Genomic DNA, 28,000 nt, shown 5'->3' on the forward strand with positions numbered 1-28,000 from the left:
GACACATATTTGGCACAAGCTTGGCACGGGCCACCACCCCATCCCCGAAGGCAGGAGTAGGTTAGAGGCATGCATGCAGGTTCTCCAGGGGCCCCACAGGGCCCCTTCTTTCTTTCAGAGACACACGAGTAGGTAGACATGGTGTGACAGGCTATCAGGCCTGTCTTTCTAATTCTTTTTTGTTGTTGTTTATTTGGGTTTTTTTGGGGGAGGGACACTGGGGATTGAACCTAGGGGCCTTCTACTTCCAAGCTATACCTCTTGCCCTGTTTTATTATTTATTTGGAGACAGGGTCTTGCCAAGTTGATGCAAGCCTCACTGAATTACTGAGCTGGCTTCGAACCTGCAATCTTCCTGTCTCAGCCTCCCAAGTACTGGGATTACAGGTGAGCGCCACCACACCTGGACCCTCTTCCCAATTCTAAAACTCAGCTCTTCTGTAACTCTGCTCCCACTCTCCTTGTCAAGGTGTCTTTTGTTTGTTCAGTTTGGAAACCAGGCAAGTCTTTAGACAAATGGTTTGCTGGTATTATGTTATAATGAGTGACAGAGGTCTTAGTAGCTAAAATGCTAGACTTTCTGGCACCCCATAAAATGCATCTTCAGAATAGAAAAAAAATATATATAAAATATACATATAAAGATTTTATTTTCCCTTAATCGTGATGTTGTCCTGCTCCAGCGAGGCACAGCCAGCGAACACTCTCCTCAACTCCTCAGAACTCGTTCCCGTCACAGCTATTTATAATACACTATATTCACTCATAGGAGAAAACCAACGTCTGCATCAATATTTAGTGGCTTTTTCCAAATATATTTTGTTGTCTTGAATAAGAAGCTTAACTATTCTTTTAGTTTCATGATTTTGCATGATTTTATTACTTTTTTAAAAATAAAAGACAGGACCTCTTAATATTTATGTAGAACATTTCCCATGTGTTTTGTTGTTGTTATTTTACAATTCCCCGAAGACTTTAGGAGATGGGCATGCTTGTAATCTCAGTATTTGTGAGGCTGAGATAGGAAGATGGAAGGTTGGAGGCTCAGCAACTTAGCGAGACCCTGTTTCAAAACAAACAAACAAAGGTTGGGGTGTAGCTTGGAGGTAGAATCCCTGGGTTCAATCCCCAGGAACGCACACACACACACACACACACACACACACACACACAACTACACAACTTACAGGGGTTTAGTTTTTTCACGATAAAATAAAGAAGAGATACAAACCCCTGACAGTCAGAACATCATTTGAACAAGACTCTGCCTGCCTTAGTTTCCGGCGTATGAAGAAGAGTCCCCCGGCTCTCAGTTCTTAGAAAGAAGAATTTGAAGAGAACAAAAGCAGGAACTACCTGCATTATTTAATAGGTTATATTTAATAGCCTAGAAAGAGAGAAAAGAGATGTAAAAAAAAATACAACTCAAAAAAAATTGTACAAGCCAAACCTATTCATCCCGGGATGTGTGCAAAGGAGGATTCTGTGGAGCATGGACACAGGGAAAAGGCGTCACTGCTGCCAGAATTAAAGAGCTGTGGGTACAGCCCGGGAGCAGCCGGCTTCAACTCCACTGCCACTGGGCAACACACATCCAAGAACCTGGGACAAAACCCGGGCCAGAGCCCTGGGTACTCGTAGGCTCCCTGGTCTGGTCCATCAGCCTGGGGGAGGATGGGAGAACCAGAGACCGCCACCATCCCAGGTCCAAGGGCACAGCACTGCTGTCGGAACCGGAGCCCTAGAGGAGCACGCCACGCGAAGCACAGCCAGCGCTTGCTTCCCTGTGCAGGGTTGACGGCTTCTTTGGGGAGGCAGAGGAGGGCCCTTGGGGAACTCTTTCCACTCAGCAACGGGCCTATGCTTCAGCATTTGAACTAGAAAAGATGCCACAAGCTCTCTCAGCTAGCTTCTTAGGAGCCCCAGTGCTACACACACAATTAAGCAAACAGCCGCAATGTGTGCGTCTTGTGCTGGGCAGGCTCAGGATCTCAGGAAGGACTGAACAGGAAAGAGCAATCGCTCCAAACACTGGTGATGTGCTCCGCGGCTCTCACGTAGTTCAGTGAGATTGTATTGTTTACACTGTTCACGTCCATCTCCGCCTGGCAGCCATTGCTTCTGATTTCTCATCCTCCTGCTGGACAAATGGCTCACTAGCAAAGTCCTTAATCCCACATCCAGGAGGTGGGTTGAAGTCCACACCCCATACTCTTCCAGTTAGGACGGTGAGTCCCCACATCTGCTGAGACAGTCTTAAAATGTTTCAGACAAGCCGGGTGTGGAACTGGGGTGGCTGAGCCAGGAGGATCACAGGTCCATGGCCAGCCCTTAGCTACTTAGTGAGGCCCTCCAAAACTTAGTGAGACCCTGTTTCAAAATAAAAAATAAAATATAGAGCTGGGGCTGTAGGTCGGAGGTAGAATGAACCTGAGTTCAATTCCCAGTACCACAAAAATAAATAAATAAATAAATAAATAAATAAATAAATAAATGTTTCAAACAGAATGTGCAAACCTATTTCGAGGGCCAGGTTGTGAAATTTGTCCAGGTCACTTCAGGTGTATAAAGTCCTAGGGAAGCCGTCTAAAAGCCAGGATTGGCCGCCATGCCTCTTCCCCAGACCCAGCACCCTTAGGTGTGTGATCACATGAGTTGGAACCAAAATCTTTTCTCCACATCTCCTGCATCTCAAAAGGGGGCAAGGAACACAAAGGCCTTCCAAAGCCAGCCCCCGCTGTGCCTGCGGCCGAGGTGCTGTGGAGGCATGCTTGGTTGTAACTTTAAAAGCTGCTGACTCATAGGGTGTGGTAGCACACACCTGTAAGCCCAGTACTTGAGAGGCTGAGACAGGAAGATCGCATGTTCGAGGCCAATACCAGCAACTTAATAAGACCCTCAGCAACTTAGCGAGAACCTGTTTCACAAAAATGAGAATAAGGGCTTGGAGATAGAATACCCCTGGATTCAATTCCCAGTGCCCCATCCTCCCCAAAAGGCTGCCAACCCTTTGACATGCTTTCCATCAGGAGGTGGGTCTACAGTCCCTCCTCTTGACTCTGACTCCTCCCGCCAGCTGATGCAGAAGAAGGGATGCTCTGGGAGCCAGACGGCCCTGCCCACTTCTCCTGGACCACTTGCTCTCTGGCCCCTTTTCTGGATTCTCTTCACTGTGAGATCCACACTGTAACCACCCCCAGGCCCGTGGAGAGGCCGAGCGAGTGCCCCAGCCTCCAGGGGCAGCCACCAGGCATGCTAGCAAAGCTGCCAGCCATTCTCAGCAGCCCAGGCACTTGGGCCCCTCTGGGGGTTCCTGAGCGGCAGGGCAGGGGAAGCCACCCTGTACAAGCAGAGCCACGCAGCAGTGTCAGTGTGGAGCAAGAGAAAGCGGGTACTGAGCACCGAGGCCCACGCGTGTCCTCAGAGCGAGGCACGCGGCCCCCATGCACCCCGGCGCCTCCGTCCAATCTGCAGGGTCAGACTGTGAACGAGTGTCATGCTGGACCCAGGGTCCACCACCGAGGGGCTGTCCAGACTCCAGGGCAGACAGCACTGAGCGGCTTCCACTCAAAACCCCCTGCGACTCCCTGTGACTCCTGCCCGTACACTCTGACCTCCGACCTCTGCCCTCCCCTACTCCAGCCTCAGCCACGCAGGCCTCCTCTCTGGTCCCCACGCACACCAGGTGAGCCCCACCTCGCCTTTGCTTGGTTCCCTGCCTGCCCCCTCACACGGGCGACCCTGTCTCCTCTGGTCCTTTCCGTCGTGCTCACAGCCTCTTCCTCAGTGAGGCCTTTGTGGTCATCCTCTCTAAAAGGGCAACCCCCCACCCCAGCTCACACCAGCCCTTCTCTACCTTATGTCTCTCCCCGTACCTGTAGCTAAGTACTTATTAGTTGTTCTTTCTCTTTCTCCCTCTAGGATGTGAGTTCAGTGGGGGCAGGACCCTTCCCCAGAGCATGAGGAAAGCCAGCTGCCGGGAAGCATTCATTGCAAAGAGAAACAAGTATTAAGGTCCTGCTTTCATTCTGAGAAACAAACAGAACAAGTACCTCTTACAAAAAATACTTTTTTGGAGGGAGGTGAGTACTGGGGATTCAACTCAGAGTTATTCTACCTCTGAGCGACACCCCCACCTGTTATATTTTGAAACAGGGTCTCACTAAGTTGCTGATGAAGGCCTAGAATTCTCCTCTCTCAGCCTCCCAAATACAGGGATTATAGGCATGTAACGTCGTGCCTGGCTCTCAAAAAATATTTATTAATGGAATACACAGAAGATGTGAAGAATGCATGTGTATCACCGCCCTTAGAAGGAGCACAGCTTTCCTCCTGTGCTGGTCTTCCTCCTTCCCAGCGTCCCAGCGTCGCTGCCCACCTCTTGCTGCCTGCCTCTCCTCTGTCCTGACGCTGCCCTCCAGCAGGTCCCTCCACCTGGGATGTCCTTCATCTACCTCTCTAGGAACTTACATCTGGTTTGTCCTTGAAGGACCAGCTCAGGCACCACCTCTCCCAGCTGCAGTCCCTTTGATCTCCTGTTAATTCCACCCTCACAGGTGCCTGGGTCCCTGCCTCATCTCCTCGGTCAGGTCAGTTTGAGCCTCCCTGAAGAGCAGGGGCCACATCTGCTACTTCTACTCCCACACCCCCAGCCCATAGGCAGCTGTGGGGGCAGGTGGGGGCAGGTGGAGGGCTGGGGGGAGAAGAGGTGAGCATGCTGAGAACTGCTACACTACCGACAAGACCAGCAGACACACCTGGAGGTGCTGTAAAGAACACAGGTCTTCGGATCAGTGATCACAGGCTCATCTGCTGTCACCTTAGACAATTCATTTAACATCTCCAGGCTTGATTTCTTTATCTGTAAAGATATTTATGGCAGAAAGATACTGTGTGCATAAATTAATATCTTTTTTGGGGGGGAGGGCAGGCATGGTGGTGCACGCCTATAATCTCAGTATTTGGGAGGCTGAGACAGGAAGGTCACAAGTTCGAGGTCAGTCTTAGCAACTAACTTAGTGAGACTTTCAGCAATCTAGTGAGTCTGTATTTCCAAATAAAAAATAAAATAGGGCTAGTAGTGTAGCTGAGAGGTGGAATCCCCCCAGGATTCAAGTTTCAATTCCCAGTACACCATATATATCAGCTAGGCATGATGATGCACACCCATAACTCAAGATTTTGGGGAGGCTGAGGCAGGAAAATAATAAATTTGAGGCTAGCCTGGGCAATTTAGCAAGACCCTATCACAAGACAAAAAATAAAAAATGCCAGGGATATAGATTGGGGTATATCATTTGCCTAGCATGTGTTAGGCAAATGGGTTCAGTATCAAGTATTCCCCAAAGTATATATGTTTATATTCATATATGTTTGTCCTTTTTGAGGGGGAACAACTAGAAACTGGAAAACACTAAGCAAATATGCAAAAGTGGTATAACTCCAGTGAAATTAGCAAGGGTGCAATTCTGGTTGTGGCCAGTGGGTGGCAGCAGCAGGCAGACTTTGCCTCAAGGTCCTTTGAAATAAAGCAGCCCTGGAAGTGGCAGGAGGAGATAGATGGGCAGGGCTACCTGAGCAGAGATTTTTCTTTTTCTCCAAGGTCATCTGAACCGGAAGAGACTGCCCTTACTCCAGGTGTGGGATCTGGCTGGGGTGAACCAAACCCCAGGCACCTCCCCTTTGAGGGATTGCCCCCAGATATTTTTTGCAGCCCCCGCCCCCCCCCCCACCGCACAGGGCCCTGTCCTGCCATTTCCAGTTGACAGTGTAGGGTTGTTTTTTTTTTTTTTTTTTTTTTTTTTTTGGTGGTACTGGGGTTCCTGGAAGCCCTTCTACCTCCAAGATACACTCCCACGGGCTACACTCCCAGATCTATTTTTTTAACATTTTTATGTGGAAACAGTCTCTTAAGCCAGAGAGGCTGGCTCCGAACCAGCGAGATCCTCCTGTCTCCGCCCCCCAAGCGCGGGGATTACAAGCGTGTGCCACCATGCCCGGCGACAGTGTAGGTTTTTCATTGAGCACCTTAAGTAGCCTTCACCATCAACTTTTGAATGCGTTCCCCTCCCCCACCTCGCCTGACGCCCAGAGGAAGTGCTTTTAAGGACTTCACAGGGAAGAGCAGAAGTTAGAGTTCACATCACAGACCCGAGTTTCCTAGCTGGAATCCATCTCCAGCATCCTTTCTGGGCCTTGCATACACCCAGCCTTTTGGGGCTCCTGCTGTACTTTGGGTAAGGTGTCCACTGTGGTCTCTCGGGAACACAGAGGCAAAAGGGAAGCCGACTGACGTTTGCTGATGGTGTCCTAGGGCGGGACACCCGCTGGACCCTGACGCGTCACTGTCTCACAGTGAGTCTGAGAATGAAGCCTTTGCATCCATTCGTAGATGTGGAAACTAAGGCACAAGGATGTCTCAGTTGCAGATGACACATACATGCAGATGAATTGTGGACGAGCCACTGCTTGTGCCTGGATCCTCACAGTTAGTGTGTGCTGGGCCGGGGTCCTGGGCTCCCAGCCGGAGAACTTGTCCTCGGCGCGGGTGCCTCTCGGGAGACGTCCAGCTCCGAGACGCCCATTGGGGAACTCACACTTCCTCCAGGAACTGCCGCTGCCAGTCTGTTCCGTCCTCTGTTGTGTAGGTGGACGCAGAGGAAGAAAAGGAAAGTGTTTTTGCCAGGAAGAAGTAAGCACTGGTAGAGGAACAGGTCTCAGAGGGAAGGTTTTCAAAGTTTCCTGCCACAGAGGATGCCTCAGTGGCTGATGACCCCAGGCTGCTTTTTTGAGGACACCCAATGTTTCACGGAAGGTGCCGACACCTACGGAATCTGATGTGGACGTGGAAGCTGCTGCTGATATGCCAATCAGATACTAAACCCAGCGTCAACACGCACTGTGGCCTTTCTGATAATCATTGATGGAACTGTCAGTTTTTCTGTTTTTTTTTTTTTTTCTCTTCAATACCAGGGGTTGAACCCGAGGTGCTCTCCTCCCTTTTTATTTTTTCATTTGAAATAGGATCTTGCTAAGTTGCTGAAGGTCTCACTAAGTTGCTGAAGCTGACCTCAAAACTGCTTTCTTCCTGTCTCAGTCTCCCATGTACTGAGATTTCAGGTATGGGCAAAGTATCAGTATTTATTTATTTATTTACTTATTTATTTATTTATTTATTAGGTCTGGGGATGGAACCCAGAGGCATTTGACCTCCGAGTCACACCCCCTGCCCAATTTTTATTCTTTATTTTGAAACAGGGTCTCACTGAGTTGTGGAGGGCCTCACTAAGGAGCTGAGGCTGTCCGCAAACCGCGATCCTCCGGTCTCAGCCTCCCAAATGCTGGGATTACAAGCGTGCGCCACCACGCCCGGCTAAAGTATCTGTTTTTAGAAAGCAAAAAAATGAAACACACTTGGCTGCCTTTTTTTTTTTTTTTTTATAATTCCTTCTCTGAGTTTGGGGAAAGGTAGAAGGAGGGTGCAAGTGGGGGACCTTAGGGACAAGCGAGGTGCAGAAGGCAGAGATACACTGATGAGGCCCACAGGGAGGGGAGTGGGTGCTGGCCTGAGCCCAGGGCCATCTCCCTTGGCTCAAGACCTTCAGTCAAACAGTAGAAAGGAGACCAGATTCCCCCCTGAATTGCTTTCTCCTCTAAAACCCCACAGTTCAAACAAAATCGGATGTGAACTACAAAAATGGCTACCTGGACCCTGATTCTTGCTAGAGTTTCCGCCCTGTGGTGCCCGGTCCCTGTCGGGCCCCGTCCATCTCATTGTCCCAGGGAAGTCCTGATGTAGCTCTTGCCCCTGCCTCGCAGAGAGAAGCAAGTGTTATTGGCCAGGCAACTCATCCTAGAGCAGGATCTCTGAGGACACTTTCTTCTTCTTCCTCCTCTGCTTCTTAATCTCTTCCTGATGGTTTATCTGCTATGATGGTTAGTCTGGGTAAGAAGGACCAAGAGGTGACCTTTAGAGGACAGTGGGTGGGAAAGGGAACAACTGGAATGAGTCATATGTCCTCCTGAAATACACCCACTGCTGTGATTAGAGCCATCACCAAGGGGAGGGGCCCCCTCAGAATTAAAATCAATCGAAAGGCCAAAAAAATCTTCAATGTATAAGTATTAGAATAAGCCAGGCGTGGTGCTGCATGCCTGTAATCCTGGTACCTGGGAGGCAGAGACAGGAGGATTGTGGGTTCGAGGCCAGTCTCAGCAACTTAGTGAGACTCTATTTCAAAATAAAAATTTTAAAAGGGCTAGGGATGTAGCTTGGAGGTAGAATATCAATGTGTTCAATTCCCAATACCAAGAAGAAGAAGAAGAAGGAGGAGGAGGAGGAGGAGAAGGAGGAGGAGGAGGAGGAGGAGGAGGAGGAGGAGGAGGAGGAGGAGGAGGAGAAGGAGAAGGAGAAACATTAGAACTAGTAAAAACAACAGAAAAATAGCCTGTCTCCCACCACAAAGGGACCTCCTTCCAGAAGATACATACCTTCTTGAGAAATAAAATGAGATTATAAAGGGCATTGAGAACCAGCACAGGAGGAAAAGCTCTAAGAACAGGGCACAGCGTTTCTTTTCCTAAGGGAAATTTACATTTATAAAGGAAATACTCATTTGTGAAAGGGGGCCTTCCTTCCTGTGCCTGGAAGAAGAGAACTCTACACTCCTAGCAACTAGTTTCAGTCTACAAAACAAACCCTTCCCTAAACAACCTGGCTTACCAGACTTTCTCTGGTCAACCCATGACTTGCTCCCCTACCTGGACTCTCCCCTTTCTGTGCTTTGCCAACTGGGGTATAGGAGCCCAAGTTCAAAGCATCCTTCGCTGAGCGCTCCAGCATATGCCCAATTCCTGCAAGTCTTCTCTTGTTAGTCTTTTTTCTAATCTAACAACAGGGCCAGAGAACCTAAGAGGGGTAGAAAATAAAACATGTTATTTTCCTTTCTTACAATTGTGACCTTTATTTATTTATTTTTTTAAACATTTCCTAGGGCCGGGCGTGGTGGCGCACGCTTGTAATCCCCGTGCTTGGGAGGCAGAGACAGGAGGATCGCACAGGTTCGAAACCGGCCACGCTGGCTTAAGAGACCCTGTTTCCAAATAAAAAAAAAATATAAAAAATAGGTCTGGGAGTGTACCCTGGAGGTAGAAGGGCTTCCAGGAACCCCAGTACCACCAAAAAAAAAAAAAAATTTTCCTTGGTTGTCCGTATCACAATTCACCTAACCATTTTTCCCCTTAGGCATTTAAATTGCTTCCAATTTTTACTTAATACCGTGGTATATAAGGTCCTTTATTATTCTCTCAGGAAAAAGTCATACTTGTGGACTTTGGATCAAAATAAAAATCCTTTTGATGCTTCTGATTCACCCTGATGAATTCTCTACCATCAACTGTGCTTATTTAAATCTCTACTAGGCCAATGCATGAATGCTCATTAACACTGCATGCTTTCCTTTTTTAATTTTTAAAATGTACTTATTTATTTATACTAGGGATTGAACCCAGAGATATTCTACTTCTGAGCTACACTCCAGCCCTTTTTTAGTTTTTGTTTTGAGATAGGGTCTTGCTAAGTTTCTTAGTCTCATGAAGCTACACCCGCTAACCATTTAATTTTGAAACAGTACCTGGCTAAGTTGCTTGAGGCTGGCCTGAAACCTGTGACCCTCCTGTCTCAACCTTCCAAGTACTGGGATTACCGGCATGCACCACCACCTCCAGCTTGTATTTTTAAAAGTTTGGAGCATTGGTTTATATTCCCTCTAATACATATTAAGTTACTTGTTTATCCCTACCTTCAAGTCGACAAAGTCAACTTATCGGAGGTTGGAGACTTGACTTTGTGGTAGAGCGCTTGCCTGGCATGCAGAAGGTCCTGGGTTCACTTACCAGCACTGTTTTTTTTTTAATTTATTTTTTATTTTTTAATTGGTGCATTGTAGTCATATATCAATCACATTGGAGTACAAGACTTGAGAGGATATACAAGCACACATCATCCAATTAGCCCTCATCCAGCCCCCATCCCATTCCCTCCCCCTCCCTTAATCCCATGCTTGTTTGGTGATTAACTTTGATACATTTGTTTATGTACCTCCTGCGTTTTAAAGAGGCTCGTCCTCCACTATTCCATACCCTCTGATTGGTCACCTTAGTTGCTTCACTATAGGGCCCTTTCTATAGCTTGACCTCTTCCTGTTGCCCCTTTCCTCCTAGTTATTGCTGATTAGGGGAAGCATCTGATTTTTATTTTCTGCGATATTTCTCTGTGCATGCCGCGTTGCAAGTACCGATCCCACTCTTGAGGGCCCCAGTAGTGGCCTGGCTGCCCGGTGGACTGATCCAGACCTCGCTGGCTCAAGCAGTGGCCTTGCCTCATGGGAGACCCCAATTCTACCAGCACTGTTTAAAAAAATAGTGTAAATTATTGTCTTTTATAATTTTGTCAGTCTTATGGTAAAAATGGTATTTTTTTGGCTAGGATATCTATATATTTTGGTGACATTAAACTCTCCTTGTATATTTGATATTTCTTCTTACTCTTTCCCCATTTAGAAAAAACCTTTCTTACTGATTATTGAAAATTTGTATATAAAACCGGGCATTGTGGTGCACGCTTGTAATCCCAGTATTTGGGAGGCTGAAACAGGAGGATCGAAGGTTCTCAGTCAGCCTCAGCTACTTAGTGAGGCTCTCTAAAATTTAGTGAGACCCTATTTCAAAATAAAGAATTAAAAAATAGGGCTGGAAGTGTAGATCAGAGGTAGAATGCCCTTGAGTTCAATCCCCAATACTGCTAAAAAAAAAGTGTATAAACAAAAGTTAATGTCTAAAATGAAAAACCATGACAAAATATTGGCAATATACGTGAAAATCATATGATTCAACTTTTTGTGTGATCCTAGAGATTAAACCCCAGGGCATTCTACCACTGAGCTCCACCCCAGCACTTTTTACTTTTTATTTTGAAAAGGGTCTCTCTCTAAGTTGCTGGTAATTTTATATTTGTATGCAGTTAATTATACCATTTTTCTCTTTTTTAATTTCTGGATTACGTAGTATGTGTAGATAGGTCTTCCATATTCAATGATATAAAATGTTTTTCTATATCATCTTTTAAGCATTATTGCAGTTTTTCAACGTTTAAGATTCTAATTCCATTGTGGTTAATGATTGTGAACATTGTGATTAGGGGATTTATCGCACCACCAGGAGATAAATACTCTCTTTGGTCTCCTTTTACACAGTGGAAGCAGTCTACTGCTTTGACTAATTTCATTTCCTGGGCAGTTTTCTAAGAGGTACTATCTGGGTCTGTATGTGAAGATGGAAAAAAAAAAAAACCCTACAACTTTTAAGGTTTTTATTCATTGTGTCCTAAGCAACCAGAAAATTGGAAATTAACCTTGGACATCTGTCCATGGGCATCCCTTTTCTGTCCGCGCTGGGTCTCACGGAGCCGTGCAGCTTGGTGTGGGGTATTCTACAGCACTGTATCAAAAGGCCTTTTTCCTTTTTTTCTCTCCTCTGTTTCTTCTTATCACTTCCTTTCCTTAACTGTCTATGATGTCAACCACATTAGATGTTTTTGAATCTGGCTGTCTAACAGTATTTCATAGTCTCTATGCTTCTTATTTATTATGCAACACGTTTTTATTGACCTCACTGTGAATTTCAATGGAGTTGTAAAATATACGCTAAGCCTAAGATTGTGCAGATTTTAAGTATTTACAGCTGAGACTCAATTTATGTGTTTTTCTTCTTATCACACAAGCAATTTCAGAATGTTGAAAATATCTTTCAGAAAAGGAAACCCTATTCCCTAATGGTTTCCTATGTACACACTTCCCAATATTTGTCATTTATTTGTACTTTGTTATTCACTTTCGAATATTCACCCATGTTTCTATGTAGCGACGCTGCCAAGTTTACAAAAGGGTGGTCTCGGTGACTTACCTTTGGTGTCCTTTTCTCTTCTTCTGTGGAGTGATAAAGCCTCCCTTCCCCCCCGTTTTTTTTTTTTTTTTTGGTGAGGATTAAATATGAGAATGCCTGTGTTTTGGCAAAGCAGTACATCAGGAAGGTAGGGCTGCTGGCGTGTACGTGAGTGTGTTTTAGGTTATTGCAAAAAAAAAAAAAAAGGCAGAGGCACGTGGTTCAGCTCTCAGTGGGTGGATTCTTCCAGTCTTACTACAGTTCCTTTTGCAAGAAGAACTCAGACTCACCACCAACCTCCTGAAGATGGGCCTCTCACGTTCACTCTTAGCCGGCTTCCTTCTGATAGTGCACTCTCCCACCCAAGGTAAGTCACTGTGTGGGGCTTCACCATCGCCCTGAGAGGTGGACGTGGGGGTCCCAGGGCTCACAGCCCAGCTCTCCCTGGCAGGGAGCCTCCTCAACTCAGCTACTGGCTTGCTCGCTACAGGTGCAGTCTCCAAAGACAGGGTCATCTGGAGTGCCTTGGACCAGGACGTCAACCTGAACATCCCTGGCTTTCAAATGAGCGATGACATCGATGACATTCAGTGGTGCAAAGAAGACTTCAGGGTTGCACGGTTTAGAAAAGGCAAGAGACCTCCTTCTCGGGTAAACGAAACATATGAGCTATTAGAAAATGGGACTTTGAAAATTAAGCATGTGAAGGAAAACCATAACAGTATCTACAACGTCACGATCTTTGATATAAATGGAAGAAAAGTGTTGGCAGAAACATTTGATTTGAGGATTCAAGGTAAGTCTTCATTCTCTAAATTTCTACATTTCAATTGGGGCCACTACTTGTGAAATGTCTTCAGCCTTGGCCCCTGCCTCTGGGGTCATCCTAAAGGAAATTAATGTATCCCTTCTGCTTCAGTGAAAATTCTGATCCTGGTGTGTGGGGACCAACACATGGAGAAATTCACACCTGATAAACCCTCAAGTCCACCTGCCTGCAATCCTCTCTTTGGGTGGCTGCAGGGGTGTGACCCTGGGTAAAGAATATGGATTAAGGTGGCATTAACCCAGAAAGATGACAGGTGGGCAGTGGAAAAAGTTGGCCGTCCAGGCCAGCAAAGTGTGGGCTGGGAAGGAAGGAGAACGTTGTGTCTTTTATCCAGAGTTCCACCTTTAAGCCAGGTGCCCCAGAGAATTTTTATGGCTACAAAGGATGCACTTATGGGTGAACCACCCTTGTTTCTGACCTGCCCCACATCAGTGTGATCCAAGTGGAAGTGATTTTTTTTTTTTTTTTTTTTGCTGATTTGTGGAGAAAACGTATAAGGTGTGGCTTTGTCTGCCTCTGCACAGACTGAGCGGGTAGGAGTGATTCTGAAGGTGGAGTGGGGAGGCTTAGCTGGAAAGTTGCTTCTCCAATCCCAGTGAGGTGAGGAGGGGTGGTGGGAGCTTTTTAACTCTGGCTGCTCACGAAAATCAGCAGAGCTGCTGTTAGAAGTCAGCAGTACCCAGGCCCCATCCCAAACCAAATGTATCCCCATTCCTCAAGAATGTCCTGGTGTGGGGTGGACATTGTAGGTTCTAAAGCTCCCAGGTGGTTCCAGAAAGCAAAGTTGGTAGCCACTGCTAGACTCAAGGAATGGTCATGGGAGAAGGGGTGATTCTGGGTCCAGAGGAGTTCCCAGGAGGGAAGGGAGGGAGATGCAACCCAGGATCAGCGGGGTCCTTGGTTCATATGATGGAAGAGAATTTCAGCGGGAGCCAGTCAGAGATACGGACAGAGGTTTATTTAGGAAAGTAAGAAATCCACATTGCAGGGAGAACGTGGGCTCTGTCTCCAGAGTAAGAGATGCATCTTAGACTGCGCTCCATGGCTCTTCTCCTAAAGAAACTTGGTGGAGGGTGGGCGTGGCGGGTTGTGAGGATGACATCAGCCCAGTGATCACACGCTAGTTTCTGGTGGTCTGGTCATCTACGGATCAAGACCTCTAAATGATAGGGGTCAAGATACCATATCTGCCTTGTTAAATAGTGCACAGGACAATACAGCTTTGTTGTTAGCTTTAAGATTTAAGGAGACAGGCCTGGGAGAAGGAATTGGCTTGGGGGGTAAAGATATGGTGACCTTTAACATCAGGCTTTTATATTAAAGGCATACTTGCTCTTTTCTTTTCTTTTCTTTTCTTTTCTTTTCTTTTCTTTTCTTTTCTTTTTTTTTTTGTGGTACTGGGGATGGAACCCCGGAGCATTATACCTCCGAGTGACACCCCCAGCCCTAGTTTTTAGTGTTTTTATTTTTGAAACAGGGTCTCACTGAATTGCAAAGGGCCTTGCTAAGTAGCTGAGGCTGTCCACGAACTGCAAACCCACTCAGGCTTCCAAATGCTGGGATTACAAGCGTGCGCCACCACGCCTGGCTTAAAGGCATACTCTCTACCTGTTTCCTTTATTTCTTCTGTACTTCCTGAGGAGGAATGGGTGTGCCACGGGGGGCCTGGGGACTGTGGAGCAAGGTGGCTTGGTGAGACACAGAGGAAGGGAAAGAGGAGTCGAAACACTGTGGAAGCCGGACCCTGGGCCAGGAGTGCAGAGGTGAGAGGAGGAAGCTGCGCTGGGCTTGAGAGGAAGCCAGGGAGTCGGTGGGAGTACAGAGCTGCCATTCAGGGCCCAGGAAACAGGGCTGTGCTTCACACAGGAAATGTCAGAGGCGCAGGAAGTGCCAGAGGCATTTCACACAGGAAATGCCAGGGGCAGCCACCCCCAGCCCAGCACCTGTCAAGGCTCCTTCCCCTGCCTGGCCTGACCTTGATAGGGGAGCATCTTCCAGAAATGGGGTGGGGCTGAGAGTGGCCAGGGACCATGGGCTCCCGGCACCCAGTGTCCTCACTCCTGCCTGCCCAGCTCTGAACAGAGGACCCTGCTGCTGTTCGCAGTTGCTATTGCGGCGGTAACAATAGTACCAGTGAAGTGTCAGGTGCCATCCCTCCAGTGAAGTGTCAGGTGCCATCCCTCCCTCCTCCTCCCCCCTTCTCCTCCTCCCTTCTCTCTCCTCCTCCTCCTCCTCCTCCTCCTCCTCCTCCTCCTCCTCCTCCTCCTCCTCCTCCTTCTTCTTCTTCTTCTTCTTCTTCTTCTTCTTCTTCTCTCCTTCCTTCCTCCCTCTCCCTGCCTTTATTTCTCTTTTTGGTACTAGGGATTGAACAGAGGCATTCTATCTATGAGCTGCACCTCCATCCCTTTTTACATTAAAAAATTTTTTTGAAACAGGGTTTCACTAAGTAGTTGAAGCTGGCCTCAAACCTGCATTCCTCCTGTTTCAGCCTCCCAAGTTCTGGGATCACAGGCCGGTACCACCCCGCCTGGCCTATACCATCTTATTTCAAGCTCCTACTAGTTGCAAGAGCTAGTGGTTATCATTCCTTGTTATTCATAAGGAAGCAGAGGCTCAGCCAAAAGCCACTTGTCCAAGTTCTCCTTGCTTGAAAGGAGCAAAGTCAGGATTCAAACCCAGAGGTCCTTTTGGCAAAGGTGGTGACCCCCTGCCACCCTAGACAGCTCAGTGAGATATAACTCACATACCACACAATTTACTAATTTAATTAATTAATTTAATTAATTAATTAATTATTAATTAAGGAGGTACTGGGAACTGAACCCAGAGACTTCTACCTCCAAGTTATGCCACCAGCCCAATAGGTCATATTAGGCTCACTAAGTTGCTAAGGCTGGCTTTTTTATTTAAAGAACCCCTTTATTTTATTTATTTATTTATTATTTATTCTATCTATCTATCTATCTATCTATCTATCTATCTATCTATCTATTGGTGTTACTGCTGTTCCTGGAAGCCCTTATACCTCTGGGCCACACTCCCAGACCTATTTTATATTTTTATTTGGAAACAGGATCTCTTAAGCCAGCGCTCGGCTGGCTTCGAACCCACGCGATCCTCCTGTCTCCGCCTCCCAAGTGCGGGCATTACAAGCGTGCGCCACCACGCCCGGCTTGCTAAGGCTGGCTTTATACCTGTGATCCTCCTGTCATATAGGCCTGTGCCACCATGCCCAGCCAGTTTGCCCATTTAACATGTAAAATGCAATGGCCTTTTGAAGGGTGTGGCCATAGCCATAGTCAGCGTTTTCTTTACCTGCCAAGGAAACTCCGCCCCTCAGCCAAGAGAGGGTGACCTCACTGTCACAAGTGCGGTCCACATACAGCATTCTACCTGGACTCTGGTTCCGTCCCCAGCACTTGTCACGTGGCTTTGGCAAGTTTCCTGTCTCCCCTAGTCTTTTTTTTTTCAAACATTCAAAATGTTTTGGACTAGGATTGTTTCAGAGTTGGGCTTCTTAAGGATTCCGGCATGTTTGCATATGCATGAGATCTCTTGGGGCATACGATCCGAGTCTAAACATGAAATTTACTTTTGTCTCATACACACCTAACACAGATAGTCTGAAGGTAATTTTTATACGATTTTTAATAACTGTGCATGAAACAAAGTGTTTTAGTGTGGAATTTCCTACTTGTGCCTATCTATTGGGACCGACACTGGGATGGGAAGATATTGTTGTCTGAAAGCCAGAGAGAGAAAGCATCCTTGAAAATATGGTCTCTAGCTGCACGATGAGTGGAGAGAAACTGAAAGAGTAATATGGCGAGTCTGGGGAAAGAGTAAAGAATGAGAAAAAGAAGAAAAGAGAAGAAAAATGGGATCCCCCAGCTAGGAACTGGTGGCGCTAGGCGTTGAGCCTGACTTATCCAATGCTCAGGCTACACGTCTTTCTTTTTCTTATTTCATAGTGGAGACCAAATCCAGAGGCATTCTACTTCTGAGCTACACCTCCAGATCTTGTAATATTTAATTAATTTATTTATTTATTTATTTTTGCAGTACTGGGGATGGAACCCAGGGGCATTCTACCTCGAAGCTACACCCCTAGCCCTGTTTTTTATTCTTTATTTTGAAACAGGGTCTCGCTGAATTCCAAAGTGCCTTACTAAGTAGCTGAGGCTGTCCTCAAACCACGACCCTCCTATCTCAGCCTCCCAAATGCTGGGATTACAAGTGTGCACCACCATGTCCGGCTAATTTTTTATTTTGAAACAGATTCTCACTAAGTTGCTAGGGTCTTAGTAAGTTGCTGAGACTGGCCTTGAACCTGGGATTCTCTTATTTCAGCCTCCCAAGTGCTGGGATTATAGGCTTGTGCCACCATGCCCAGCCAGGCTGTTTTAAGATACAGCCTTTAAGCATCATAATGTCAGAAAGAGATTTTACCGCAACAAATCTAAGAATCACCACTAAGATTCACTGTGGGATATGTCATGTGTTGTCCTTTTGAGAGAGATGGGATATATTTTCTTACTCTCTTATTGAGAAAAGAGCACAGTAAATGGCCGAGCCATTTGTCTTGGAAGGACAGAACCAGACCTCTGGCTCCGGAGAGCCTTGAACTCTGTGGATACCCACATACCCATCTGGCCTTCTGCTCCTAAGACCCAGTGGGGAGGTGACCAAAATCCCAGGCCACACATGTAAGAGTTCCCCCAGGAGGGTTCCTGGCTGTTCCTGAAGCATCACCTTCTTAAGCACCAGGGCAAGTGGGTATCAGGACCTGACTCTCACCTACGCTCCTGAACTTGGAGGGTGGACTCTTCCTCCGTGTGTGTGTGTGTGTGTGTGTGTGTGTGTGTGTGTGTGTGTTATGTGTGTGTTGTGTGTTACTGGGGATTGAATCTAGGGACATTATTCCTCATTCTAGCTCTGTTTATTTTGAGACAGGATCTCACTAGGTTACGATGGTCTGGCCTTAAACCCATGAACTTTGATCCTGTGTCAGCCTCTCAAGTAGAGGGATTACAGATGCCCAAACAACTATGTCTGTCTTTGAACTACCTTTTTTTTTTTTTTTTGTATTGAAGATTGAACCCAGGAGCATTCGACCACTGAGTTACACCTGAAGCCTCCCCTCCTTAGTTTATTTTTTAAATTTTAAACAGGGCTCGCTAAGTTACAGAGATTGACCTCAAAATTGCTATCCTCCTGTCTCAGTCTCCCGAGTACTGGGATTATAGCCATGCTCCATCAGGCATAGCTCTAAGCTTCTAAGCTGCCATCTTTAATAGGTACCCTAAGATCTAAGATCACATATTGAGTCTCTCAGAGGCATAGACATTTCTTTCTTTCTTTCCTTCCTTCTTTCTTTCCTTCTTTCTTTCTTTCTTTCTTTCTTTCTTTCTTTCTTTCTTTCTTTCTTTCTCTCTTTCTTCTTTTTTTTTTTTTTGAGTTCTGGGGATGGAATCCAGGGTCATTCTACCTCTGAGCTACATCCTCAGCCCTATTTTTAATTCTTTATTTTGAAACAGGGTCTCACTGGGATGCAGAGGGCCTCACTAAGTAGCTGAGGCTGTCCACGAACTGTGGTCCTCCTGTCTCAGCCTCCCCAATGCTGGGATTACAAGTGTGCACCACCACGCCTGGCTTGGACATTTCATCTGTAAATGAGAAGAAAAACATCAGCTCCTCTGTTAGAATTTAATGATATCATGAATGTGAAAACATTTTAAGGTATAAAACAGTGCATAAATGCTAGATATGATGCTTTTTTTTTGTTTTACTGGTATAATGTACTTGTAAACCTACAAAAAATAAGTTTGTTCTGAAAGCTCTATGTAAGTAAGATAAAACAAAAATGATTTTCAGAAATTGCTAGGAGTTTTAGAAATTGGTCCCTGATCCCAAACTGACTCCATACCTCTCTGTTTAACTAGGCATATCTGTTACAATCAGAAAATTGACTACTAGGAATTGGATCTCTCTATCTCTCCCTCCCTCTTTTATTCCTTCCTTCCTTCTTTCCTTCTTTCTTTCCTTCCTTCTTTCCTACCTCCCTTCCTTTTTCTTTTTGTGTGGTTTTGTGACTGAACCCAAGGGCATTCTACCCCTGAGCTACAAACCCAGCCTGATTTTATTTTTTACTTTGAAACAGGGTCTTGCTAAGTTGCCGAGGCTGGCCTTGCACCTAGAATTCTCCTGTCTCGGCCTCCCAAAGTTCTTTATTTTCTCTTTAGAGATAGTCTCAAAACCAAAGATCTTCTGGGATTGTAACCACAGAAACCTGACCTGCGAGGTGCTGAGAGGAAGCGACCCTGAACTGAATCTGTACCAACACGAGAAGCATCTCAAGGGAGACCGTGGGAAGCTCATCAGACACCAGTGGACCAGCCCGAACGCGACATTCAAGTGCACAGCAAGGAACAGAGTCAGCCAGGAATCCAGTGTGGCCACCATCAGCTGCTCAGGTGCATGGGATACCAATCAGGATGTTGGGGTTCACAGATGCAGCCTGCCAGGCCTGCGGGCACAGGGCTGGCACACGCCTTGCTCCGGGCACGGGTGCTTGGGCTGGGAGACAGCCTTGACTCAGGCTGGAAAGTTAAGACAGGAGAGGAAGGTATCCCTTATGACCCCCTGGTAGTTGTCCCAGAGATCTTGATTTGACTTCACGCACTTGAAAAGATCCTTTTCTGGGAGGAAGAATTGCAGTTCTGAAGAAGGAGAAGGAGCTGGGCATTGTGGTGCACACCTGTGACCCCAGTACAGGGAAGCTGAGACAGGAGGAGCGCAGGTTCGAGGCCAGCCGCAGCAACTTAGTGAGAACCTGCTTCAAAATAAAAAATATAAAGGGCTACGGGTGTAGCTTAAAGGTAGAATGCCCCTGGGTTCAATCTCCAGTACCAGAAAAAAAAAAAAAAAGAGGGAGAAGGATCAACCCCCATCTGTCAGAGAGCAAGCTGGCTTGTGCCACCCTCGGCCAGCCAGTGACTGTGATTCTCACTACCCCCCTAAGTGACCCTTTTTGGAGGGGTCGGTGATCAGCACCTCCGGAGGGGCCTGTGGACACCCACCGTGAGGGGAGGCTCTTCCCACCACACCACACACAGCCAGGCAGGCAGCCAGGCTGGCTCCACAAGCCCCAAGCTCTGAGTGGGACGCATCCCCAGGGGGAGCGTGCCAGCTCAGGCTCTGGCCTGGAACCCGCAGGCCTCGGCTTCTAGTTTCAGTCTCTTAAGCTTAAGTCAAAGGACCTTGGCAGGTTCTTTCCCCTCTCTGGGCTTCCGTTTCTTGGTCCACAGAGAAAATAAGCTCCCTGATTGCAGGATATGGAACGAGCAGGTTCTTGGACCCACTTCCAGGCTCACTTACAGAAAAGTTTCTTGGGTTGCTTCAAAATATGGTGGCTGTGCTGGGCGTGGTGGCGCACATAACCAATCATGAAATTGAGCTGGAGACATGGTGGCACTATCCTTAAGTCAAGTGAATGAAAAGGACCTACTATATATTTTATTATTAGAGTTCAAAATGTAAGTGTATTAAATGTATTATCTAGCCCGGGCGTAGTGGCGCACGCTTGTAATCCCCGCACTTGGGAGGCTGAGACAGGGGGATCGTGCAGGTTTGAAGCCAGCCTCAGCTACTTCGTGAGGCTCTCAGCAACTTAGTGAGACCCTGTTTCCAAATAAAGTATAAAAATAGGTCTGGGAGTATAGCCCAGAGGTTAAAAAGCCCCTGGGTTCTACCCCCAGTACCACCAAAATAAATATATATATATATAAAACGGCTAAGCTGGACATGTTGATGCACACTTATTAATCCTAGCACTTGGGAGGTTGAGACAGGAGGACTACAGGTTCGAGGCTAGCCTCAGCAGCTTAGTGAGGGTCTCAGCAACTTAGTGAGACTCTGTTTCAAAACAAAAAAATATAAAGGGCTGGGGGTGCAGCTCAGAGTTAGAATGACACTGGGTTCAATCCCCAGTAACACATACACATGCGCGCGTGCATGCGCGCACGTACACACACACACACACACACACACACACACACACACACACACACACCTAGCTCCCTCAAAGCAGTCTAAGGGGAGTTATTTGAAGGATCCAAGACAAAAGCCACAGTCTGTTTATAACTTAGTCTCAGGAGCGACATCCCATCATCTCTGCTGACTGTTATTCAGGAGAAGTGTGTCAGTGAGTCCAGGCCGCACTTGATCCGCAGGGATCTCAGGAGGCCAGCGAATCTCTAGCTCCACATCGTCCCCCCTGCCACGGTTACTACCAAGGCACAGGGAGCGGGGCCACCTTGCAGACTTGATCATCTTTTTTCCCCTTCAGAGGCCCTTGTTAGAGTTGCTGCATTTAAGCAAATAAAAATACAGTACCAGTATGTTCCAAACATTGCATACTTATGCTAAAAGTATTCATTGTTTATTTGAAATTCAAATTTCCCTGTCCTATATGTTATGTGTCAACCTCACTCTATTTATTTACTGTGGTACTGGGGATTGAACCCAGGAGTATTCTACCTCTGAGCTATACTCTTAGCCCTATTTTTTTTTAAACAGGGTCCCATTAAGTTGCAGAGGGCCTCACTAAGTAGCCGAGGCTGCCCCTAAACCTGTGATCTTCCTGTCTCAGCCTCCCAAGTACTGGCTGGGATTACAGGCGTGTGCCAATGTACTGGGCTTTCATATTTACTTTAGCTATAAGGATGTGTGTATATTGAGGGAGAGAGAACTTGGGAAGAATACAGTTGGAAGGTGGCAATATGCATGGTCTGCCTTCTATGATGCTGGTCCCCTAGTCCAGGAATGGCCACTAAGGGGATGGGAGGCACACCTGGGGGAGACTGGGGAGAAGAGAGCTCTTGAGGACCCTAAAAGGAGCGTGAAGGTTGCATTAGAGAAGGCCAAGGCTGAGAGGAGCAGTGGCCAGACTGCAACCACGTGCTCCTCAGAGATCCTGGAGCAGGACGGACGCACAGAAGCGCTCCATCACAGAAACCGGTACACTGGGTCTCTAAGGGAAGTGTGGGGGGAGGGGCATCCGGCCTCAGAGACAGTGAGGACTTGTTTTTGAATGATAAAGCCACAGCTGCCTCTGAGACATTCTGGGATGTCCCACGGAGCCCCTGCCCCCACTACTACCAGATACCCAAGGGACTGCACTGCACCGTCCTGAGGACTAAGGATGGATGGCATCAAATGTCACCTGCATCCCTGACTGCCCAGGACAGGAGGATGGGCACCTGCCCAAGGCCTCGGGGAGCCGGGGTGCTCTGCCCTGGCCTGCCTACCCCAAAGGGCCGGGCATGGAAAGTCAGCTCAGCAGCCCAGCCCCTTCTCCAAGCCAGGGGGCCTAGGACCCCAGTCCTTTCTTGGCCCCGTTTCAACTTGCCTGCTTATCTAATGGGTGCTCCTTCATGTGCAGAGCATGGAGAGGCTGTGTAACTGGCAGACAAAGAATGGGCCCAGAGAGACGACATGGAGAAAGACACAAGAAGAATAAAACACCGCGGTGTGGGCGGCTGTGCGGCTGGTGTCTGAGCCTGCGCCCCGGTCCATGGGGCTGCCCTGGGTTTATATACAACACTGACTTTTCTTCTTTTTTTGCGGGTCTGGAGATGGAACCCAGGGGCATTCGACCTCCGAGCTACACCCCCTGCCCTATTTTTTATTCTTTGTTTTGAAACAGGGTCTCACTAAGCTGCAGAGGGCCTCACTAAGTAGCTGAGGCTGTCTGCGAACTGTGATCCTCCCGTCTCCTGAGTGCTGGGATTCCAAGTGTGCCCACCACGCCGGGCCCTACAACACGGTCTCCTCCCTGGGATTGCTCAGCTGTTTTTGTGATGCTGGGCTGAGCTCTGCTTTGCTCTCAGTGTACCAGGCCTCTGACCCCAGCCTCAGCTGCTCCTCTGTAACTACTTTTGACTCACAAAGGGCACACGGCCCAGAGCCCCTCCTGGGAAACCGCTACCAGAAACATCCGTGCAGAGCGCCAGTCAGAGCAAGACCTCATTTTTGTGCGTTGTTTTACAGTTTACAAAGCGCTTTCACATCCATTATCTGATTGACTTCCAACAGCCACCCTGCAATGTAGGTGTCATTGTTTCCATTTTACGAAGAAAGAAGAGGCTCTGAGAGGTGAGGTAACTTGCCAAAGGTCACACAGCTCTTGCCTAGGAGAGCTGGACTCAAACCCATTTCCCTTAATGCTGAAGTCGTTTTCTTCGCTGTGTTACCACCATGGAAGGTCTAGGGACCTCAGCCCTGGCCGCTTCTGTGGGAGATGCCGTGCGCCTCGGAACCTGTTGCCAGGCTCTGAGGAAGGCTGAGGGGGGCTGAGGCTGTGAAGAGAGAGGGCTGGCTGCATCCGTGGGGTATCTGCCCTGAGTGTTCAGAAACTATCTGGTCAAAAGGGCGAGAAGAATCACCGGTGCCCGAGGGAAGCCGGAGATGAGAACCAGAGGAACAGCAGAAACTCGGAGACAAGAGGATCCTAAGGGAAACCCTGGAGACAGACACTGCGTGGTCTCAGACAACTCATCCTCTCTCTCTGGGCCCTACCTTTGTTTTTGTTTTTGGTGGTATTGGGGTTTCTGGAAGCCCTTCTACCTCCGGGCTACACTCCCAGACCTATTTTATATTTTTATTTGGAAACAGGGTCTCTTAAGCCAGCGAGGCTGGCTTCAAACCTGCGTGATCCTCCTGTCTCTGCCTCCCAAGCTCGGGGATTACAAGCGTGCGTCACCACGCCCGGCTGGGCCCTACCTTTGAAACCTAGGTTACACTAGATTGTCTCTAAGCCCCCAGGATAGGCCTAAAATTCTGTGATGCTGGCCTGAGGGTATAGCTCAGTGGTAGAGCACTTGCCTAGCATGTGTGAGGCTCTGGGTTGGTCCCTTCGCACTATCAAAAATAAGTAAATAAAATTCAGTGATGCTCTCTCCGATGGAGGTGGTGATCAGTCAGGATTTTCTTGTCTGGAAGATCAGTTTTCCAGGACATTCCAGAGGGGGCTTGCCTGGGACCCTGGGCTCTCACAGGCATGGACACAACTCGCTACTCTCTGTAAGTTTAGTCTTTTGCTAAAAGTCCTGTGAAGTTCCGGAGGTGGGAGGCTGGGGTCCTGGGTCAGAGCATGAAGTGCCCTCTCTGCCCAGGGCCACTCCTTTCCTGTCCCAGCCCCTGTCTCTTCTTCTTGCAGAGCAAGGTCTGAAGTTCTATCTCATCGTGGGCCTGTGCGGAGGAGGCCTCCTCTTGATTTTGGTGGCTTTGCTCATCCTCTACATCAGCAGAAGGAAAAGGCAGAGCCACAGGAGGCACGGTAAGCACCTCCTCTTTGTGCCACCACACAGTCCCCGTGGAGACAGCTCATGGGGACAGCACGTTGAGTCTGCAAAGCCAAGAGCAAGCCAGGCACTTTCGGAACATTGGGTTGGAGCCAGAGCCAGGGCTTATTCCATTCTGTGGTTAGCTCGATTTCTGAAGATCGAGTTTAGTGATGACAATGGGGAAACTCTGAGACTGGGATCTAGATGGGCCTCACGGGAATCCACCCTGTGGGCAGACCGGGTGGAAGGCTGCTGTGGGGACATCTGCACAGACCACACATCTCCATGTGGGCAGAAAGATTCGCGTTAAAACGCCATGTTTAGCTGGGTGCTAAGGTGCCCACCTGTGATCCCAGTACTGGGAAGGTGAGACAGGAGAATTGCAGGTTCGCAGCCAGCCTCAGCAACTTGGTGAGGCCCTATTACAGAACAGAAAGGAGAGCCGGGCGTGGTGGCGCACACTTGTGATCCCAGGAGGCGGAGACAGGAGGATCACGCTGGTTCAAAGCCAACCCTGCTGGCTTCTTAAGGGACCCTGTTCCAAAATTAAAAAGTATAAAATAGGTCTGGGAGTGTAGCCCAGAGGTAGAAGGGCTTCCAGGAACCCCAGTACCACCAAAAAAAAAAAAAAAACAAAAAACAAAAAACAAAAAACAAAACAAACAAACAAAAAAAAACAGAGAGGAGAAGGGTGTAGTTCAGAGGTAAAATGCCCCTGAGTTCAATCCCCATTCTCAAAACCCAAAACAAAACAAAAAAACCCACAACAACAAAACCCCCCAAACACTACGTTTATAAGCAAACACCTCATCCTTGGTTGGCCCAAAGTGTTTTCAAGTCCAAGCTCTTAAGAACTTAGCTAAAACTATGCTGGGCCACAAGGTAGTCACAGAAAAACAGCCCATCCCAGATCCTAAACAGGGTAGCTGGGGGCTGAGGGGTGTGTGTAGCTTAGAGTTGAGTACTTGCCCCCACGAGTGAGTGCCCTGGTTCGATCCCCTATACAAACAGAAGCCAGGACGAGCCTGCCCCTGACTACCCAGGAGGGGTGAGCCAAGGCTGGAATGCTGTTTCTTGGTCAGGCCTGTTTCACAACTCACCAGACATAAAAAGGCTGTGTTCAGAAGTGGGAAGAGGCCTAGGGGACATCCCGGCCACCCAAGGCAGGACGCATCAGAGAATGACAGGCCTGGTACCACTGCACATACTGGGACGGGCATCATGCTATGGGTAGCAGGCCCCTGGCAGTGTATCATCTCACACCAAGACAAGACCAAGCCCCTTGCCCTGGCTCTCCCCAGAGCAGGGCCAGCCACGCCCAGGCGGCCCCATGCCCTGCGCCCTGCAGATTTGGCCTCTTGACTTCAGTCTCTGTCATCAGCTCTCACCCGGGCACCTCCTCAGGTCACCACCCTCAGCCCAGTCTCACCAGGCCTGGACACATCTTTGTAATTAGCAACCAGTGTTCCTGTGTTGTTCCCACCCTGTCTATACCAGGGGACCACAGGTGCTTGCTGGGTCTCCTGGGCACATGGCTTATTTGCCTGCATGCTCTGCCTGGGCTGTTCTCCTCCCTCCCCTGTGATGGCCCCTATTTGTCACTTAACGGTGACATGCATCCTTCCCAGGAGGCCTCACCTGTCACCCCAGGACAGGCTGAAATGACCAACCTGACGCTGTGCTGACCCGGAAGTGGCTTGTGCCGAGGATGTTCCAACCTCTGCGCTTTATGCTCAGGGCGCCATCCAGCTTCTGGTGGCCTAAGGAGAAATGTATCGACACAGATGAGGAGCAGAGCTCAGGCTGCCAGGGCCCCGCCTGGAGTGTATGTCCATAGGCTGAGTTGGAACTGGGATGAGACACTAAATCTCAAGGCCCTTGCCTTGTGGGGACCCTGTGAGTGGGCGCCTCCCTAACCGGTACAGCCACAGGCCTCCTGCCTGCCCTCGCCCTCGCCTGCCTGGGCAGCCTGAGCAGGAGATGCAGATGGAGGAAAGACCAGGAGCCCCAGGCACTCCCCAGGGCGGGGCTCTAGGTGGCAGAAACTGCAGTGGTGGGCGCCCTGGGGACCCTGGTCCTGCTCCCGGCTAATCAGGGCGGGGTCTGTCCTACACTCCATTCCCTTGCCAGGGCTCAGGGGCTCCTATCGGCACCCCTCAGTGGCCTGGCTTTCCTGAAGCCCCGTGCTGGACAAACAGATGAACAGACAGATGCGTGGCCACTCAGGCATGCCATCCCGGGGGAACCTGGGCGCTGGGATGGGGTCAGAGCCTCCACAGCCTCCTGAGCATAGCCTTTGCCACCACGGGGAACCACAGGTGGCACAGAGGGCATGCGCTGTCCTTTCTTGGTCCTTTCCTCTATGTGCAGAGCACACAGGCCACACAGATGTGGTTCAAAGCACCTACAGATTGCAATTCCAGGAGCCAAAGGCAGCTGCTTTTACGGGCTTCCTCTGCCTGTAGTTATAGGTGTGCCTCCCTCGCCTCACGGCCCTGCGTCGATGCAAGAGGTCCTTCATTTCCCCCGGGGAGGGTCTCTTCCTGCCCCCCTCTCAGCCTGCTTTGGGCTCAGGGACTGGAGCACCTCACTTGTACCCCGCACAGGGAAAGTTACATTATGATTAGTCTTAAGGCCTCTCTTCATGGGCCGAAGTCACTCACATGACACAGAAAATACTGAAGGGTGGGGAAAGGAAGAATCTTTCCCTCTTCAGTCCAAGAAGATAGGTACTGTGCACAAATTTCCAAGGAACTAGTCAGGTGTGTGTGTGTGTGTGTGTGTGTGTGTGTGTGTGTGTGACTAGAGATTGAACCCAGGAGTATTCTACCTCTGAGCTACAGCCTCACCCTTGTTTTATTTATTTAACCTTTTTTTTTTTTTTGCAGAACTGGGGATGGAACCCAGAGACATTCTATCTCTGAGCTACACCCCCAGCCCTATTTTTTATTCTTTTATTTTTGAAACAGGGTCTCACTGAGTTGCAGAATACCTCACTAAGTAGCTGAGGCTGTCCGTGAACTGCAATCCTCCTGTCTCAGCCTCCCGAATGCTGGGATTACAAGTGTGTGCCACCAAGCCCGGCTTTTATTTATTTATTTATTTATTTATTTATTTATTTATTCATTTATTAAAAACAGGGTCTCACTAAGTTGCCTAGGGCCTCACTAAATTGCTGAGGCTGGCCTCTAGCCTGCGAGCCTCCTGTCTCAGTTCCCGCTTGAACCAGTCATTTTTTTTTAAGGAATAACAAGTCACTGGTCACCTAATATCAGCCCTGGGTGAGTGGCAGATCCTCAAAGGGACCTGCTGCGGGCCTGAGGCAGGCCTGGGTCTAAGACGGCAGGCCCAGGCCCAAGTCCTCCCCATTCCCTGAGGGGCTTCATCCCTCGGGTTCCCTGAAGTCTCCAAAGCCCAGGCTCTCCCACTAGTTTGGGGCGAGCATTTCTGCCTCCCCAACCCAGCCCCACTTCCTCCTTGCACCTAAGAGGCGCTGGTGGTTATGTGGCTCTCGTGGTGCCAGGACAAGCTCTTGAGCTGTTTTGTTGTTGCAGATGGGGAGCTGGAGATAAGAGCCCACAGAATAACCTTGGAGAACAGGAGCCAAATTCGGGCCACCCCTGCTCAAACTCTAGCCACACCCCAGCCTCCTCCACCTGCACATCGTTCCCAGGCCCCCGGCCACCGTCCGCTGCCTCCTGTGCACCGTGCCCAGCAGCAGCAGCAGCAGCAGCAGCAGCAGCAGCAGCAGCAGCAGCAAAAGAGGCCTCCCCCCTCGGGCACTCAAGTTCGCCAGCCGAGAGGCCCCCCTCTTCCCAGACCTCGAGTCCAGCCGAAGCCTCCCTGTGGGACCACAGAGGACTCGCTGTCCCCGCGCTCCAACTAA

General features: G+C 48.6%; 1 protein-coding gene across 1 annotated transcript; it reads left to right on the forward strand.

Annotated features, from left to right (window-relative positions):
• Positions 1 to 1,464: 1,464 nt before the first annotated feature.
• On the forward strand, positions 1,465 to 28,000 carry CD2 (CD2 molecule; the record flags this gene model as incomplete). The annotated part of the gene is made up of 8 exons (XM_080691509.1): positions 1,465 to 1,637; positions 4,557 to 4,589; positions 6,648 to 6,691; positions 12,290 to 12,307; positions 12,431 to 12,736; positions 19,012 to 19,242; positions 23,988 to 24,107; positions 27,669 to 28,000. The coding sequence occupies 8 exons, from the start codon at positions 1,465 to 1,467 to the stop codon at positions 27,998 to 28,000; spliced, it is 1,257 nt and encodes a 418-aa protein (XP_080547635.1).

The sequence above is a fragment of the Muscardinus avellanarius genome, assembly GCF_963383645.1.
Source record: "Muscardinus avellanarius genome assembly, chromosome: 3".
Lineage (NCBI taxonomy): Eukaryota > Metazoa > Chordata > Mammalia > Rodentia > Gliridae > Muscardinus > Muscardinus avellanarius.